Genomic DNA, 17135 nt, shown 5'->3' with positions numbered 1-17135 from the left:
TAGTTTAGCCACTAAACTGTCTTTAGAGTATGTAAGACAGTATTATAGAAAGATAGATTTGGAACAGGTAAACAAATAAAAAGAAAGATAGATTTGGAACAGGTAAGCAAATAAAAAGCCAAAGGTGTGCTGCCCCTTTTAAATTCATTTTTTTCCTGAAGATTGTCTTTTTATCACCAAATATGGCCTCTCAGGAATACATAAACTGCTGCCATGTGAACAACCTTTAGTTAATTCATATGTATTTTGAAAAAAGAAAAAAGATATTTACTCCATGTTCTTCTTTCTTTGGTTCATTTCTTATTTTGTGATTATAACCGTTTTCTTATATTTCTGGCTAAATGCAGATAAAAATTCTTCATCTATTGTCAGCTACCCAGATAAAAAACTATTTTCTACAGTTTTAATTACATGAAAGTATTTATTCTGTGATGTTTAAGGAAAACTAGTTTAAAATAATAATACTGTCTACAGCAATGCCACCCTGAATGTGCCCAATCTCGTCTGATCTCAGAAGCTAAGCAGGGTTGGGCCTGGTTAGTACTTGGATGGGAGACCACCTAGGAATACTAGGTGCTGTAGGTGGTAAAAAAATAAATAAATAAAAAATAAATAAATAATAATAATAATAATAATAATACATTTTGGCATTTGGGACTGTATTTCATTTGTAACTTTTCTCTATTGGATATTTGGGTGATTGTGTTCTTAGCACTGCTCTCACTGGTTTTTCGTGTATTTGTTTTCTTTGGGGCATGAGTTCCACAGAATATCTTCATGAACAGAATTTATTATCCACTGATCCTATACAGTATATGGAACTAAAGCAAGCTATTAAAAAAGAATCTACCTAGCCATCAGCTATCAATAGCTCCTTCCTAATCAGAATAACTTAAATGCCCATTTTCAAAAGTGTAGTAAATAAGTATTTGAAATCGTACAAAAAGAACTTTAGCTCCTTCCCTGAATTAATTTTTTATTACCAACATTTAGGATTTTGTTTCGGTTAATACTGATTACTTCATTGTTTGTGTCTTTTATGTAATATAGTTTATTTGTTAATAGAAAGTTAACAAAAAATATACTTTTAAATGCATATTTATTTCTTTTAATAAAATTATTTTTAAAGAATTTATGTAAAACTTTAATTTCATAAGTTACATCAGAAGAAGGGCAATACATACAAAAAATATAGAAGAAGGTCTTATATTTCTCTTATCCAGTTTAAAACCTTGGTTAAATATTGGTATTCCAGCTAATATTATAGCTCTTACTTTTCTTTTAAAGAAAATTGCTATTATTTATTATTATTATTTATTTATCTTATTAAAGAATATTGGTATTATTTATGTTTTCTCCTTTCTCTTCTCCTATTACTGTTCAATCTGATTTTATCCATATCCTTAAATGATCCAGATCAAAATCTTGGAAATTCTGTTTTTCCCTTTTCTTTATTCTTTATATATAATTATAAAGTTAGCAATTTTAAGACTCTTTTAATGTCTTCTATTCCCTATGTCAGGTCCTTATTACCTCACATCTGAACCATTACAGCAGCCTCTTAAAGAGTCTCCCTGAATATACTTTATTTTTTTAAAGTACTTCTAGTATTGCTACTTCCAGCAGTGAAAGCATCATGGTGCTTTAGGAAAAGATGTTTTAAGAAACTGATGCTTTATGAAGATGGTTCTCTATTGCTTCTAGGATCAAGTCATTCAAGGGTTCCTGCCATCTGTCCCCAACTTACTTTTCCAAGTTCTAATCCACACTATTCCCTTATATAAAATGTCTGCCCTAACCAGGGTAGTTTGAATCTCTGAACGTACCTTGTGCTTTGTTCTTGTGTCATTCTTTTTATTTCCTCACCCTGTTTTGTAACCATCAAAAATTACTTCATCTTTAAAGAATACATGAAATATCGAATTTTCCATGAACCCTTCCCTGATTACCCCAACTGCATATAATTCTGAAGTATTTGTTGTGTGGCACTTACTATGCAGTATCTGGCATCATAATTTTCTGTTCACGTGTTCACGTGTTTAGCTTCTCTGCTAGATTTTAGTCTCCTTGAGGGCCAAGACCACATCTCACTGTTCTTTGTATCCAACACAGACCTTAGTGTAATGCTTTGAACATATTTGGAACTCCATACATGTTTAATTAGTATCTACTTTAATTTAATTAGTTTTGAAGTGGAAGATACAATTTGAAAATACAAGCTGTGCAATAGGTTGATGAGATATGTACTTTCTAATTGGGAACCCATTTTCAATCAGTTTCCATATGCAAAAGAACTTTTACTAAAATTTTATAGCAAAATGATTGAAAATGAAAGGAGTTTATGTTCTTTTTAAATACATGTGTTCTGGAAATTACAGTATAGGTTAAAATACAGTAGTAGATTATATGTGATAGTGAAACTTATGAGATAGTTCCTTCTAAATATTTTTTTTCTTTTAGTGGCGTCATGATTTTTTGCATGGATGGATAAAAGTACCTGTGACTCATGAAACACAGGAAGAATGTCTTGGGATGGCAGTGTTAGATATGATGAGAATAGCTAAAGAAAAGGATCAAACCCCACTGGACATCTATAGTTCTGTCAGGTAATTTCCTTATGCAAATCCATATACATAAATGGGAACTTTTGGAGTTTTTATAGAATTTTTGTATTTTTTGTGTTTCTTTATATTTTTTGATTTCATAATAATTAAAGGTTGTATAGATAACTTTTCTTCCTTGTGCACAACACATACTTTGTGAGATAAAAGAAATTATTTTTTCTTTTCTTCCAGTTTTATTGAAATATAATTGACATCAAGCACTGTATAAGTTTAAGGTATACAGCATAATGATTTGACTTACATATATCATGAAATGATTACCACAATAAATTTCGTTAACATCATCATCTCATGTAGATAGAAAGAAGAGAAAGAAAAAAATATTTTTTTTCTTGTGATGAGAACTCTTAGGATCCACTGTCTTAACAACTCTCATGTTTATAATAAGCGTCATAAACTATAATTATCATATTGTACATTACATCATGAGAAGTACTTATTTATCTTATAACTAGAAGAAATTACTGAAAGAGTTGGTATTGGACAGGAAATATTATAGGTGTTCAGTATCTATTTATTATTTGGTTTATTTATTCTGAAAAGGTTAGGTAGGGTCACAACACTGAAAAGAGCACCTGGAGGCATAATTTCTGTTAGCAAATCCTCAAAATGTCTGTATAAATAATTCTGAATCAGAATGTCTCTAATAGTGTCCATATTTTACTTGAATTAGTGTCACCTGCTAAAATGGAAGATTCTTAGGCTCTAACCCAAGAATTTGGATTCAGTAAATCTGAGGTGAAGTCCACAAATATGAATTTTTACAAATACTGCAGGAGATTCTTTTAAATTTCAGCTTTATTGAGGTATAATTGACATAAAATTATAAGATATTTAAAGTGTACATCATGGTGATTTGATAGACATATAAATTGTGAAAGGATTTTCCCTATATTGTTTTAACACATTTATCACCTCACATATTTACTATTTTTTGTTGTTGTTGTTTTCTTTTGGTGAGAACATTTAAGTTCTATTCTCTTTGGCAAATTTCAGTTATACAATACAGTGTTATCAGCTATAGTCACCATATTGTACATTAGATCCTCAAACATTATTCATTTTATAACTGGTTCAGCAGATTCTTATACAGAGCCACACTCCACATTCTCCAAATTGTTCTTCTGCACATTGAATTTTGACACTCATGCCAGATACAATTTTTTTAACACTACTCCTGTAACCCAGCTTTAATGGCTATACAACTTCTACTCTCTATATAACTGTGAATTATATAAGAATGCTTTTTTTTTTAAGTTTGAAGACTAAATATGTATTCTACATATTACACACCAGATTAAAAGTTTGAAGATGTCATGAATCTAGTTAAAACTCCCTTAATTCCTTGAAATCCTTCTCTCAATAATTGGCTTTAGTCACTCTTTCGTGAGTATCTTCAAAATAGTTCACGTGCAATTTCAGGGTATCAATTTCTTTGTTTCTCTCTGTGGTTTTAAGTATTCATGTTTTGTTTTCAGATGTCTGTGAGACCTTAACACAAGGGTGTGGGCCGTAGGGTATGATTTTAGGAACTCAATGAGGAATCTAGAAGATTCCAAAGTCCAAAGGAAAAACAAAAACATTTCTGTTTCCACTAAGGCCTTGATCTTTATTAAACTGCAAGCAGACATCCCTTGGGATATTAACTCATTTATTTATTTGTTCATTCATTCATTTAACAACTATTATTGGATACCTGCTATATGCCAGACCATAGGAGAACAGACTTAGGGGAGGAGTATCTTACATATCATTAATAGAAACTGAAGGAATCGAAGGGAACACAGATGAAGAACAGGAAATCTTTGAGCCACTGAAGATGAATTTTATAAATATTAAGCCATCTCTAGGCTTATACTGTGATAGAACACTACTTTGGAGATCATGATATTGTCTAAAGCCTTGGCACAATCTTTTTGTGAAGATTGTGGTTTCTTTGATGTCAAAAATTGTTCACTCTATTCTTCGCTCTCCGTTATTTAGTCTGGTGTCCTACATCCAGTGAATGTTTAGTCATTGTATTTCTTTGGTTCTCTCAACCATGATATAAATGCATCTGCAGAATTCTGCATTTTTTTTTTATTTTACTTTAAAAATTGTACATACATTAAATGTTCATTATGATTCTATGATATTTTAAAACAGTTTTATGGAGGTATAATTCACACATCTTAAAGTTCACCCATTTAAAGTGTACAGTTCAATATTGTTTTATTATTGAGTTGTTAGGGCTCTTTATATATTCTGGATATAAGTCTCCAGGTATAAGTTACTATGTATATGATTTACAAATATTTTTCCCATTTTGTGGATTGTTTTCTCGCTTTCTTGAAGATATTTGCAGTACAAGAGTTTAAATTTTTAGTCTGATTTATCTGTTTTTTCTTTTGTCTCTTGTACCATGATATTTTAATTAGATAAATAATTTATGCTTGCCCTGAAGCAAAAACATACCTGCCTTGCTTGCCTTCTTAATATAATTTAACTCACTGTTTTCTGAATTCTTATTTAGTGCTCATTTCTGAGAAATAATCAAAGAACGCTACTCAGTTTTAAAATATTCAAGATTCATGGGAGAACAGATGAATGATTGTTTTTTGGCAGAATTAAATAAGCTGCTTTGTTCCCAGAAATATCCAGTAGGGTATGGATCTCTGCTTAGTATAACTAAATATATATTCTTTCCCAGACTTAAAAAAAATACATGTAAGGTGCATCTCTTTATGCAGCGGGGGAGAGGTTCACAGAATACTATCAGACAAAGTCGGGGAGCATCTTATGTAGTCATAAAGGTCAAGAAAGAGTTCCTGGATTTGATGATGCTTGAGCTATGACTTGAAGAATAAGAGATAACCAGACAGATGGGTGATGGGAAGAAGGATTAGCCTATGTGAAGGCATGGGAATTTAATATAGTTGTATCTTCAGAAAGAAAATTTTTTTCATTTGTCAATATTTGAACAGGAGGGAAATAAATTATCTTTGTTAGGATATTTTACACAGAGATGGAAGTAAAAAAGAGAGCATTTCCAAATGGAATTGTTTTGATTGCAAAAGAATTATTAGAAGTTATTGAAGCTGTCCTAAGAAAATTATGTATATAAAAAAAGTATCTTTGCATAATGAACAATGGTTGCATTCAACAAAATGTAACAATTTCCAGAATTGAGATAAATATTTGTGTACAGCATCATAGGAAATATTTTCAACATAGTGCCGAAAAAATGATATATAGGAAAACAAATTTTTAGAGGCTCCATTATTGACGTAACCCCTCATTAGAAGAAAATTAACATTTCCTATTCTAAGCATTTACGATAACTCATAGAGACTTTTTATATTTATTCACATCATCAAACAAAACCTTAAGGTTTTATACTGCATGGGTGGTGACTATGTCACCTTTTTCCACTTGTGAGCTTTAGCATTTACCTCTCACAGAGAAGGGTGGTGACTTCTCTTTTAATTTTGTTTTAGTTTTATATTCCAATTTGTTTTATTTTTCTGTATGTTGTCTTTATCCTTAGCTACAAGACATTTTTACCAAAATGTGTTCGAGCAAAGATCCAAGAATATCATATTTTGACAAGGAAAAGAATAAGATACAGATTTCGCAGATTTATTGAGCAATTCAGCCATTGCAAAGCCACTGCCAGAAACTTGAAACTTAAGTATCTTATAAATCTGGAAACTCTTCAGTCTGCCTTCTACACAGAGCAATTTGAAGTAAAAGAACCTGGAAGAGGTCCTTCAGGTGAGGAGATTTTTGCAACCATTATAATAACTGGAAACGGTGGAATTCAGTGGTCAAGAGGGAAACGTAAAGAAAGTGAGACACTGACAGAACAGGTAATCCTTAATGATATGTTCTCATTCTTTGTTAATTTAAGTACAATGGCAATAGAAGCAAAGTAATTTTAGTTATTTGAAACATGGTCTTGTACTTTTCTTCTCCCTTCGATAGAAATGTAAGTTTTTAATGTTGCGAAGCCATCAAGGTCCTATCTATAGTTCTTTTCTGATTGTTCCTAAACGTTTTTTTATTTAATTCTTTATAACAAAATAATTAGTATAGGTATTCTTAGAGTTTCAGAAAAGGCATGAATTCTACAATGATTTCGAAGGTAGTTTTGCTTCCTTTTTGTCTTTTACTATTATTGATATAGGAGGCATAATCATAAAATTTAATAACCTAGAAAAGATTAATTTTAATTGATTTTATAATGATGTATACCTATTAAATAATTTGTCTTAGGTTTACATTATAAGTTTTAAGTTTGTTAATATCTATGTTGTTCATTGATTATTATAAACTTTTAAATAATCTATCTTCATTCTTTAGTAGTTAAACTTCAGTTTTCTGGCAGTGGTTTCTATTAATGTTGATTGGGTTGAAGGGTACTAGAGCATACTTAAGATTCTTGGCAGCCTTTAATACTCTCAGTTTTAAGTAAAAGCAAGATATAGTATACTCTTAGAGTTAGATTATTGGGGGAGAGAATTCTATTTAATGCTTATCTATTGCTATCAATAATTTTTATTTTAAAGACTTTGTTATGAATGTTATCTCCTTCATAAGTCTTGTTTTAAAATGGCTTCATGGATTCTACCTGTTTTTAATTTCAAATGCTCTTAATTTTAGGATTTACAGTTATATTGTGATTTTCCTGATATTATTGATGTCAGTATTAAGCAGGCAAACCAGGAAGTCTCAAATGAAAGCAGAATTGTCACTATCCATAAGCAAGATGGTAAAAATCTGGTAAGTTTGCTTTATAACTAAATAATGGTCATGTTATTAGAAATAAGTATTTCTAATCTTAATACTAGAGTTATTTTCTTATAGGAATTCTGATTATAGTTTTAAATATAACTCTATACATAAATACCAGTTTAGTCAGCTTTTTGATTATATCTAGCTTTTTGTATCACTACCAACTCTTATCTTTCCAGAGTTTCTTGTACACTAATGTATTTTTCACTCATTTTTATGATTAGCAAAGCACCAGCTGGGTTGTTCCTGTCATAATGTTCATTCCTGAATAGTTATCTTTTTTTTTTTTACCCTTAGAGATATACATAATACCAGTCAGACTGCCTAATTAGAGAAAGAAATCAAGTCAAGGAATTATATAATAAAAGATAAATCAATCCCAGGTCAGCTCTACCCAAGCTATAAGACATGATTGATTCTAAAAGATTTAACCATTCTCTTTCTTTAAGTAGCTTCAGAAATCCCACTTATTTTATTTTATTTACTTTTATTTTTTTATTTTTTATTTTTTTGGCTTTATTGAAATATAATAGACAATTAGTTGCTCATATTTACATTGTACAATTTATGAGTTTTTTTCAATTATAGTTGGCATACAATAATATATTAGTTTCAGTTGTACAGCATAGTGATTAGAGAGCTATGTAACTCACAGAGTGATTACCCCACTAAATCTAGTACCCCTCTTCCCTCTTACATATTCATTACAACATTATTAACTCTTTTCCTTATGCTACACTTTATATCTCCATGTCTATTTTATAACTATCCATTTGTACCTCTTAATCCCTTTACCCTTTTTCTCCATGCCCCCAAACCCCCACCCATCTAGTAGCCCTCAAAATATTCTCTGTATCTATGAGTTTATTTTTGCTTTTGTTGTTGTTGTTTATTTTGTTTTATAGATTCCACAGGTACGTGAAATCATGCAATATTTGTCTTTATCTGACTTATTTCATTCAGCGTAATACCCTCTAGGTCTGTCAAGGCAATATCTTTTTCTGAGTATGTCTTTTAATCTGAAGTGAGTCTCTTGTAGGCAGCAAATATAGGGATCTTGTTTTCTTATCCATTTATCTTTTGGTTGGAGCACTTAATTCTTTGCCATTTGAGGTACTTGTTGATAGGAATATAGTTATTACCATTCTTTATTCCTGTTTCGATACATGTTTTTTTCTTCTTAAAGAAGTCCCTCCAACATTTCCTGTAATACTGGTTTGGTGTTGATAAGTTTCTTTAACTTATTTTTGCCTGGAAAGCTCTTTAGCTGTCCTTCGACTGTAAATGATAGCTTTGCTGTATAAAGTATTGTTGGTTGTAGATCCTGAGTTTTCATCACATTGAATATTTTTTGCCAAGCCTTTCTGTCCTTCATAGTTTCTTTTGAGAAATTAGCTGCCAGTCTTATGGGTGCTGCCTTGTAGGTAACTGCTTTTCTCTTGCTGCTTTTGAGATTCTCTGTTTGTATTTAACCTTTGACATTTTAATTATGATGTGTCTTGGTGTGAGCCTCTTCTCGTTCATCTTTTTGGGGACTCTCTGAGCTTTCCGGAGTTTTATGTCCATTTCCCTCACCAGGTTAGGGAAGATTTCCATCATTATTCTTCAAATTGCTCTTCAACTTCTTGTTTTCCTTTCGTTACCCCTACGACACAGATATTTTTTCATTTCATTGTGTCCCGTATTCTCTTTAAATTATTATTATAGTCTTGGCTTCTTTTTTCTTGCTGTTTTGATTGGGTGTCCTTGGCTTCCCCATCCTCTATATCGGTGGTTTGATCCTCTTCTTTATCCACTCTGTTGATTCCCTCCTATATACTCTTCATCTCAGATAACGTGTTCTTCATTTCTGACTGGTTTCCTTTTATAATTTCCATTTCCATGTTTATGTTTTCATCTCTTTATTAAAGTTTTCACTGAATTCATCTACACTTTCCCTCAATAGTTATAATTCTTTTTATAGTCTTGGCATTTTTTTTCTTGCCATTCTGATTGAGTGTCCTGATTGGCTTTCCTGTCCTCTAGACAGAGCATTTGATCCTCTTCTTTATTCACTTTGTTTATTCCTTTGTTTATTCCATTTAATATACTTCTCATCTCAGATAATGTGTTCTCCATTTCAGACTGGTTCCCTTTTATAATTTACACTTCCATTTTTATCTCTTCGTTGGAGTTCTCTACACTTCCCAAAAGTTCATTGAGCATCTTTATAACCAGGGTTTTGAACTCTGCATCTGTTAGATTGCTTGACTCTATTATTCCTGAATCTCTGTTCTTTTCTCTCATATGGTTTCTGCTGCTTTGTCTTCCCATTTGCGCTGCCATTCTGTGTCTGTTTCTACATACTAAGCAAAGCTCCTAAGTCTCCTGATCTTATTAGCATGGCTTTGTGTAGTAGATGTCCAGTGGTACTGTCCTGAGCGGGGTACAGCTGCAGCCTTTGCCCCTTCAGGGCCACCTGTTAAGTTTCAGCAAACAAGCCACAGATGATGCTGTGTTTATATTTGCATCAGGAAACTACACCAGAAACCAAGGCCAGCTGACACCAGTGTGAGTCTTGGCATTGCTCAGTAAGGAGCACCAGACTTGCTGAGTACATAACTGGATGTGGCTCGTGTGGGCCTGCGAGTTGAGGGAAGTGGAGTTTCAGGGAATCCTCTGGGCGGAGCGACTTCTGTTTTCAAGTTTGATGACATCTCAACTGTGGTGGTGCTGAGTCTGCTCCCTGGGAGTGAGGAGGGCTCAACAGAAGGACAATGGATACTCCAGGCACTTGTGTCAGGGAGAGAGCCTCACCTTCAGCCCTCACTCCAACAACTCAGTGTCTTTCTGGAAGTCCTTGTGCTCTCCATGCACCTGACAGAGCGTTAGTGCTCAGAGCAAGCAGGTCCATCACTGCGAAGGTCCATTTGCAGACACAGCCCCTTTAAGAAGCGTCTGGAGCTGCCAGCTACCACAGCCTCTGTCCCACTCAGCCTCTGGGACCCAGCAGCTTCACATCTTTGCCCCTTCCTACCTTCTACCATTGCACGTTGATTAATTATTTTTCTCCCTCGTTGTAGTACTTCTGTTCATCTAGATCCCATGAGACTTTACTTGCTGTTTGCTCTGTGTTTCTTTCGCAACTCTGATGTGGTCGCAACAGGGATAAACAAAGCCTCTGTCATCAGCACCATTTTTTTTCCTATTTCTCCCCACTTATTTTAATTGAAAAAAAAAAAAAAGAAAAATGAAATGAATTCCTTTATACTCTGATCTTAAATTTCTTATTTATCTGGCTCTGTTTTCTTTTTAACATGGATATTTCTTGACTTCCTGGCTTAAACATCATATTAATGTTATTTGTTCATTTTACTTAAATATCTCTATATACATATCTGGCCATTTCAGGTTAATATTACCAAAATTATAACTAACTTGCAACTCATTTTAGTCAGCACGTTTTCCTTTTCTTCGAGAACAATGTAATTAATAGTGTGTACCTACTCCCTATTAGACTATGATCTTCTAAAAGGTAAACAGCATATTTTTGTGTGTGATTTTTTTTTTTTTTTTTACTCCCTGCACCTTGCACAGTGCTCTAGGGCCTAGTTTAGAAAGAGTTGGTTAGTTTCATGAATCAATGAAAGAATGATTAATAATTGTCAATCCCAATGTGGAATTTATAGAAGAAATATTTACTCTAGAAATACTGTAAATATACATGTGTATTCTATAAAGAGTTTATTGATACTAATGTGAACATCCTGTAGTAACATAACTTCTTTATGAGATGTTATTTGAACTTGGCCTTATTTAAAGCCTGCAATACAGAGTTTAAGTAACTTTCCAAGGTCACAGTGTTAGTCAAGTAATAGGGCCCGTGTAAAACCAGATGCATGATTTGATACCCTAAACTCTTAACTGTGACACTGCCGTGTTTGCTTAGTATTCTTAAAGCTCCTTAAAATATTACATTAACATTTTGTTAGAATTGCTCTAAAGATTAATTTGGGAAAAATTGACATTTCTTTACCATATCACATTTTCTATTTAAGAGATACCTTATAATTCTCCTTGTATCCAAGTATTATTTTTATGTTTTTTATTAACTTTTGATAGTTTTATTTATATTAATATATCATTTTTCTTGCTGAATTTTATTCATGATGTATTATACTTTTTATGTTACTTAATAGGATTAAGAACTTTTTCTCAATATATTTTTCTAACAAATTATTGCTAGACATAAGAAAGTAATTTTTGCTTATTTTTCCAGATATTATGTTAGTTACATTTTTTTTTACTATCTTTATAGTTTACTCTCATTTTCTTCTATCTTTTAAAAATATGGTAACATATATTTCATATAAAATTTAGCATTTTGATCTAGCAAATCCATATCTAGGTATATATCTGAAGGAAACAAAGTCACTATTTCAAAGTTTTCTTTTGGGTTCCCTGAATATACAATCATATAATCTCCAAATAGAGGTAGTTCTACCTTCTCGTTTCCAGTTTCTGTGTTTATATTTGCTTTCTATGGCTTCATCATGTTAGCACAATACAATGCACTGTTAAATAGTTGGCTTTCTTCTTCCTGATTTTAGGAGCTGTTGCTTCATTGTTTTCTATTAAATAATTTTAGACCAATTATAAGTTCCCACGTATGTATGATATAATCATAGCATAGCTATATATGACTTTAGTTTATTCTACATACATTTTAGTTTATAGCATGAATACTTTAACTTAGCGGTATATATTTGGTATGTAAAAATAAATTATCATTTCTAATTAATACCAACTTTTAGATTGATTTTTCATAGAGAAGACTGGCACATTTGTCTAATAGGTACAATGGAAAATATAGTAAAATTGTGAATGTAAACTGAACTATAACTGGAAAGGCATGATAATCCCATATTTGAGAGCATCTTAAATATCAGACACAAGAATTTGTAATTCAAATTGGGGACTTGGGGGGTCATAAAAGACATTTGATCAATTAGGAAGAAAATTAGTTTAGGAAAATACATGTAACAACATGGAGTGAAAAGAATTTTCAATATGTAGCATGCAGCAGACTTTTGAAATGATACTTATTGTTTCTTTTTCTTTTCTCCACTTAGGAAGTTGAACTTAACTCATTAAGAGAAGCTTTGTCTTTTGTGTCATTAATTGATGGATATTATAGATTAACTGCAGATGCACATCATTACCTCTGTAAAGAAGTAGCGCCTCCAACGGTGCTTGAAAATATACAAAGCAACTGTCATGGCCCAATTTCGTGAGTAATATAGACTTTTGAAGTAAATTATTAAAGTAAATGAGATATTTACAAAGAAGTTTTTACACAGCAGTGATATACATAGGTTTAGAAGTTTAGGAAAAAATAACTGAAGTTGTTTTTTGTAACAAATCTATTTACAATTGGATTAAATAATAATTAGAATTATTTAGGATATAATTTACCATCTTTATCCCAATCTATAATACTTCTAACTTATATAAATTTGACATTTAGTTGCCTAGGTATGTTATGTTTTCATGTATATTTTGCCTTTTAAGATGTGTAATTTCAATAAAACATGTAGCAAATTTTCAAAATCAGTAGTCTTTGTCACTGGTCTTTGCCATGGGTCTTCTATTAGACTTTGGTATTATATTAAATATTTAAAAAATAAATTTTTATATTAGAAATTGCTATACTAGAAGAGACATAAGTGTTTATGATATATTGTTTGCATAGTTAAATGATATTTTAGGAGAGTGAGTATGGTTTTTAAAATACTAAATTTGTAATCAGAGGCAGAAAATTCAAATGAATGAATTGTTCTTTGTTATTTTGTATGTCCAAATATAATACCTTTTATTTGTTTTTAAAGCAATATAATTGCCTCTTGAGTTGGTTTAAACTTATTGCCAAATAGTTTGGTACTTTTAACATTTTTCCTTAACAAGATTTTTGATAAACCTATAAAGTAGAGGAGACTTGTAAAAATTCTGAGTTTTAGATTTGACTTTTGATCTTTTAGATGACATCTTGCTGTTATCATTCACATTACTTCTTTCTTTAGAATGGATTTTGCCATCAATAAACTGAAGAAAGCAGGTAATCAGACTGGACTCTATGTACTTCGATGCAATCCTAAGGACTTTAATAAATATTTTTTGACTTTTGCTGTAGAGGTAGGTATGTCACATTAAGTAATGGTAATATTGTTAGTCCTTATAATTTTACCTTCATGTTTATCTATCATATTTCTTTTTTAATACTCTGAATTTAGCTCTGGATATGATAACTAGCATAATAATGTTTACTTTACCTTAGGGATTCTGCATATATAATAAATAAGATATAGTTCCTAGGACTTATTTTTTTTAAATAAAAAATATTTTATAATGTTTTTCTATGTTTGTATTTGTATTTTATTTTTTGATGTTTGGTTGTTACAAGTGTATCAAACTGCATCGTCTCTTTTTTCACAAAAATGGAAATCTTTATCAAAATATGTAGAACAAAATAAATCAGAAGCAAACTTTCCTTTTACTAGTAATGTTTACAAGATTTGTGTGAAATATGGCAATAACATAGAAACCAACAGTATTGCACTTTAAACTAGTGATTTTCCAATATTAAAAATAAGGATCTACAATGTATGTTTTAAGTGTAAAACTACAATGAAACCTCACTGTTAGTATTATTTTGGATCTCATCTAAGGTTGTTTACTCTTTAAAGTTATCTAAAAAAATACTATCACTTATAAGGCAGTTTTATGGTATAAATCTTGAGAAACATTAAGCTGCTTCCAAAATTTATCTTGCTTTTTAAAAATAAAGGATTTTGTTATTCAATTATGTGAAGTTTTATAAAATGCAACCATCTTATATTTAGCATATGTAGAGTAAATTAACTGTCCATAAAAACAGAAGGTAGGTTACTTCATAACTTTACATTGTTAAATACTATTTTAATTTAAAATCTATTTAAATTTCATGATATCTTCTTAGTATAATAGATAACAGTCCATTATATTCAATTAGCAAATCAAAATGTGTATATTTTTTATGTTTATTTCCCAGCCTAATATGAGGGCTATGTATCAGGGAGTGTAGATATATTGCCCTACTTAAAGACATTTATCGTTTGGAAAAAATAAGAAAGTATACCTAAAAAATTCTAATTTGACCATTGTAATTATTCAGTGTAGGCAAATATAGACAGTAACAGAAAGGGTTGCAATTATTAAGAAAGATCTTTTGGAGTAGGAAGAACTTGAAATTGACTTTGAAGTCAATTTAGTCGATTGTACATAAATGGTTCTAAGTGAGTTAAATATACTTATAAGAAGCAGCTCAAAAAAAAATAGATGAATGAACAAGTTCATGGTATATCATATAAGACAAACTGAAAAATTGAAAAATATTAAAATCACCATATTAGAGACAATATACAAATACAATAATGGCACAGTGGAATGGGTAATTGATTACCTTTACTTGTGGAATGGGGTATGAGTTGTTAGGGAGGACCTCACACAAAGAGTGGTACTCGAACTGAGTTTTAAGAAATGAGTAAAAGTTCATTGCTCAGAAGGAGATGTACATTCATAGGCAGAGAGATAACATTACATTTATCAAGGCATGAAATAGTGTGTTTGCTTGAAATTTTTGTCACTTAATATAGCTAGAACATAGGCTGTACGTTTGGAGTAGCAGAAGTTGAGATTGGAGTTGGAAGCAGAAGCCAGCTCAAGGAAGACCTTATATGCTAAATTAGTTTTAGACTTTATTTTGTAAATGATGGAAAGGTATTATGGATGGTATTATTGTTAATTATCATATCATATCTTTTTAATAAAGGGAACTCTTAAGCTGTTTCTGTAGGCTATACAATTGTAATTAGGTTCTTTTTTGAGGAACTAAGCACCTGTATCACCCTAAACTGATACTGCATTAGGATTCATGGTTCAAATGTCTAAATGTTCTGTTGGTTATTTTTTTGAGATCCATGTTTTTCACAACAATCATTAGGATTGTCTATCATGATTTTCCCTCCCTCTCTTTGTAATTAAACTTATATAGCGAGAAAATGTCATTGAATATAAGCATTGTTTGATTACAAAAAATGAAAACGGAGAATACAACCTAAACGGGACTAAGAAGAACTTCAGTAATCTTAAAGATCTTTTGAATTGCTACCAGATGGAAACTGTTCGCTCAGACAATATAATTTTCCAGTTTACGAAATGCTGTCCCCCAAAGCCAAAAGGTAAAATAATTTTCTAGTTATTTTTAAAATACTGGTAATGGATTATATATATGGTGAGTGGTATCATCAGGGTATTGATTTCAAAAGAAATCTGAAAGAAGCTACTCCCAAAACAAATTAATTTATCTCATCCTATTATACAAGCATCCTCAAATAGAATTGTTCAGTTTGGTTTGGATTGTCTAGGAGTGACTCGAAGTTCCATCATTCTAAAATGGTATTTAAAAATAATAATTGCTTGATATAAATCAGTCACTTATTTATTCAACTAAAAGAAAGACCTTATTATCTAATTGTAATATGTTCTAAGTAAAAACATTCATACTTTTAGAATCTAAATTTCTGTACTTTTAAAATAAAAATAGTAAAGTTGGGAATCTCTTGAAATAATAAGCTTATTAAAAATTATTAAAATTCCTGAAAATTTATGTTAGTTAAGGAAGTGGTTATAATTTTGAGTGTTGGAAATGATTAGCTAGAATAATCATTTCATTATTCATTAAAATTTAATGAATAAACTTCTAAAATTATTTCAATGAAAAAAATTATAGTAATAAGTTGTTAAGCTTTTCTTACTTATAGAACACATTTTATTTTACCCATTTGGAGCAGTTTGTATCTGCAATATTTGGTTTTAATTTTATATGTGTGTGTGTGTGTGTATGTGTGTGTGTGTATGTACACACATATATATATAATTATTTATTTTATTTTCTTTTACAGATAAATCAAACCTTCTAGTCTTTAGAACCAATGGTATTTCTGATGTACCAACCTCACCAACATTACTGAGGCATAATAATGTGAACCAAATGGTTTTTCACAAAATTAGAAATGAAGATTTGATATTTGTAAGTCATTAGATGCTGATTATTGTCTTTTTTGTCATTTTAAAATAACAGCTGTTTTCTTAATGTCCTACCCTATTTACATTTATGTGACATTTGGAGCTATTTTATTATGACCTATATTGTCAAAATTTTATTGCAATTTAAATATTTTTATTTCTTGTGAGAATATGATACCAAACTTGAGTTAGAAATTAGCAAAATTAATTCTTTTAAGAAGGGAATTTATTCTCTTTTCAGGATATTTAAAATATTTCTTTAGAAATCTTAAATTGAAAATTAAAAGTCTTCTATGAAAGACTGTAACTTAATTTTTAAGTTCTAGAGAAAGTAAGGGAAATTCAAGTAGTTAAAAATAAAGAAGGAACTGAAAACAGAGTAGTACGTAAGAGCTGATGTTTTGGCTATAGAATGATGTAGGGGGTTTGGGTTTAGTCTGTCTAATCAAGTGGATTAAGGTCTAAAAATAATACAAAGAAGGGCCAAATATTAAGGCCTACACAAGACTAGGAGTCAAAGGCGATGCCATCTCTGAATAAAGCAAGGACCCTCAAGTAAATACATCCTCAGTAAAACAATATGTGGATTGTGAAAAATTAACCCACTAGCAAAAGAATAGGAGTGTTGTCTGTTTT

At 30.9% G+C, this 17135-nt stretch overlaps 1 protein-coding gene and 1 pseudogene across 3 annotated transcripts in view; both read left to right on the top strand.

The window, feature by feature from the left end:
* The window catches only part of JAK2 (Janus kinase 2), a 90771-nt gene that overhangs the window by 46623 nt on the left and 27013 nt on the right, over positions 1 to 17135 (top strand). For all 3 annotated transcript variants that reach the window (XM_039883242.1, XM_039883389.1, XM_039883307.1), the window contains exons 6-12: positions 2461 to 2606; positions 6151 to 6472; positions 7266 to 7385; positions 12509 to 12666; positions 13457 to 13568; positions 15466 to 15652; positions 16376 to 16503. In XM_039883242.1, coding sequence (XP_039739176.1) covers positions 2461 to 2606; positions 6151 to 6472; positions 7266 to 7385; positions 12509 to 12666; positions 13457 to 13568; positions 15466 to 15652; positions 16376 to 16503 — 1173 coding nt within the window. The remainder of the gene's footprint in view (positions 1 to 2460; positions 2607 to 6150; positions 6473 to 7265; positions 7386 to 12508; positions 12667 to 13456; positions 13569 to 15465; positions 15653 to 16375; positions 16504 to 17135) is intronic.
* LOC120599885 (uncharacterized) lies at positions 467 to 585 on the top strand (annotated as a pseudogene).

Source organism: Pteropus medius, unplaced genomic scaffold, assembly GCF_902729225.1.
Source record: "Pteropus medius unplaced genomic scaffold, Ma_sr-lr_union100, whole genome shotgun sequence".
NCBI lineage: Eukaryota > Metazoa > Chordata > Mammalia > Chiroptera > Pteropodidae > Pteropus > Pteropus medius.
The sequence above is the reverse complement of the archived record's forward strand: the minus strand, read 5'-3'. Positions and strand labels throughout refer to the sequence as shown.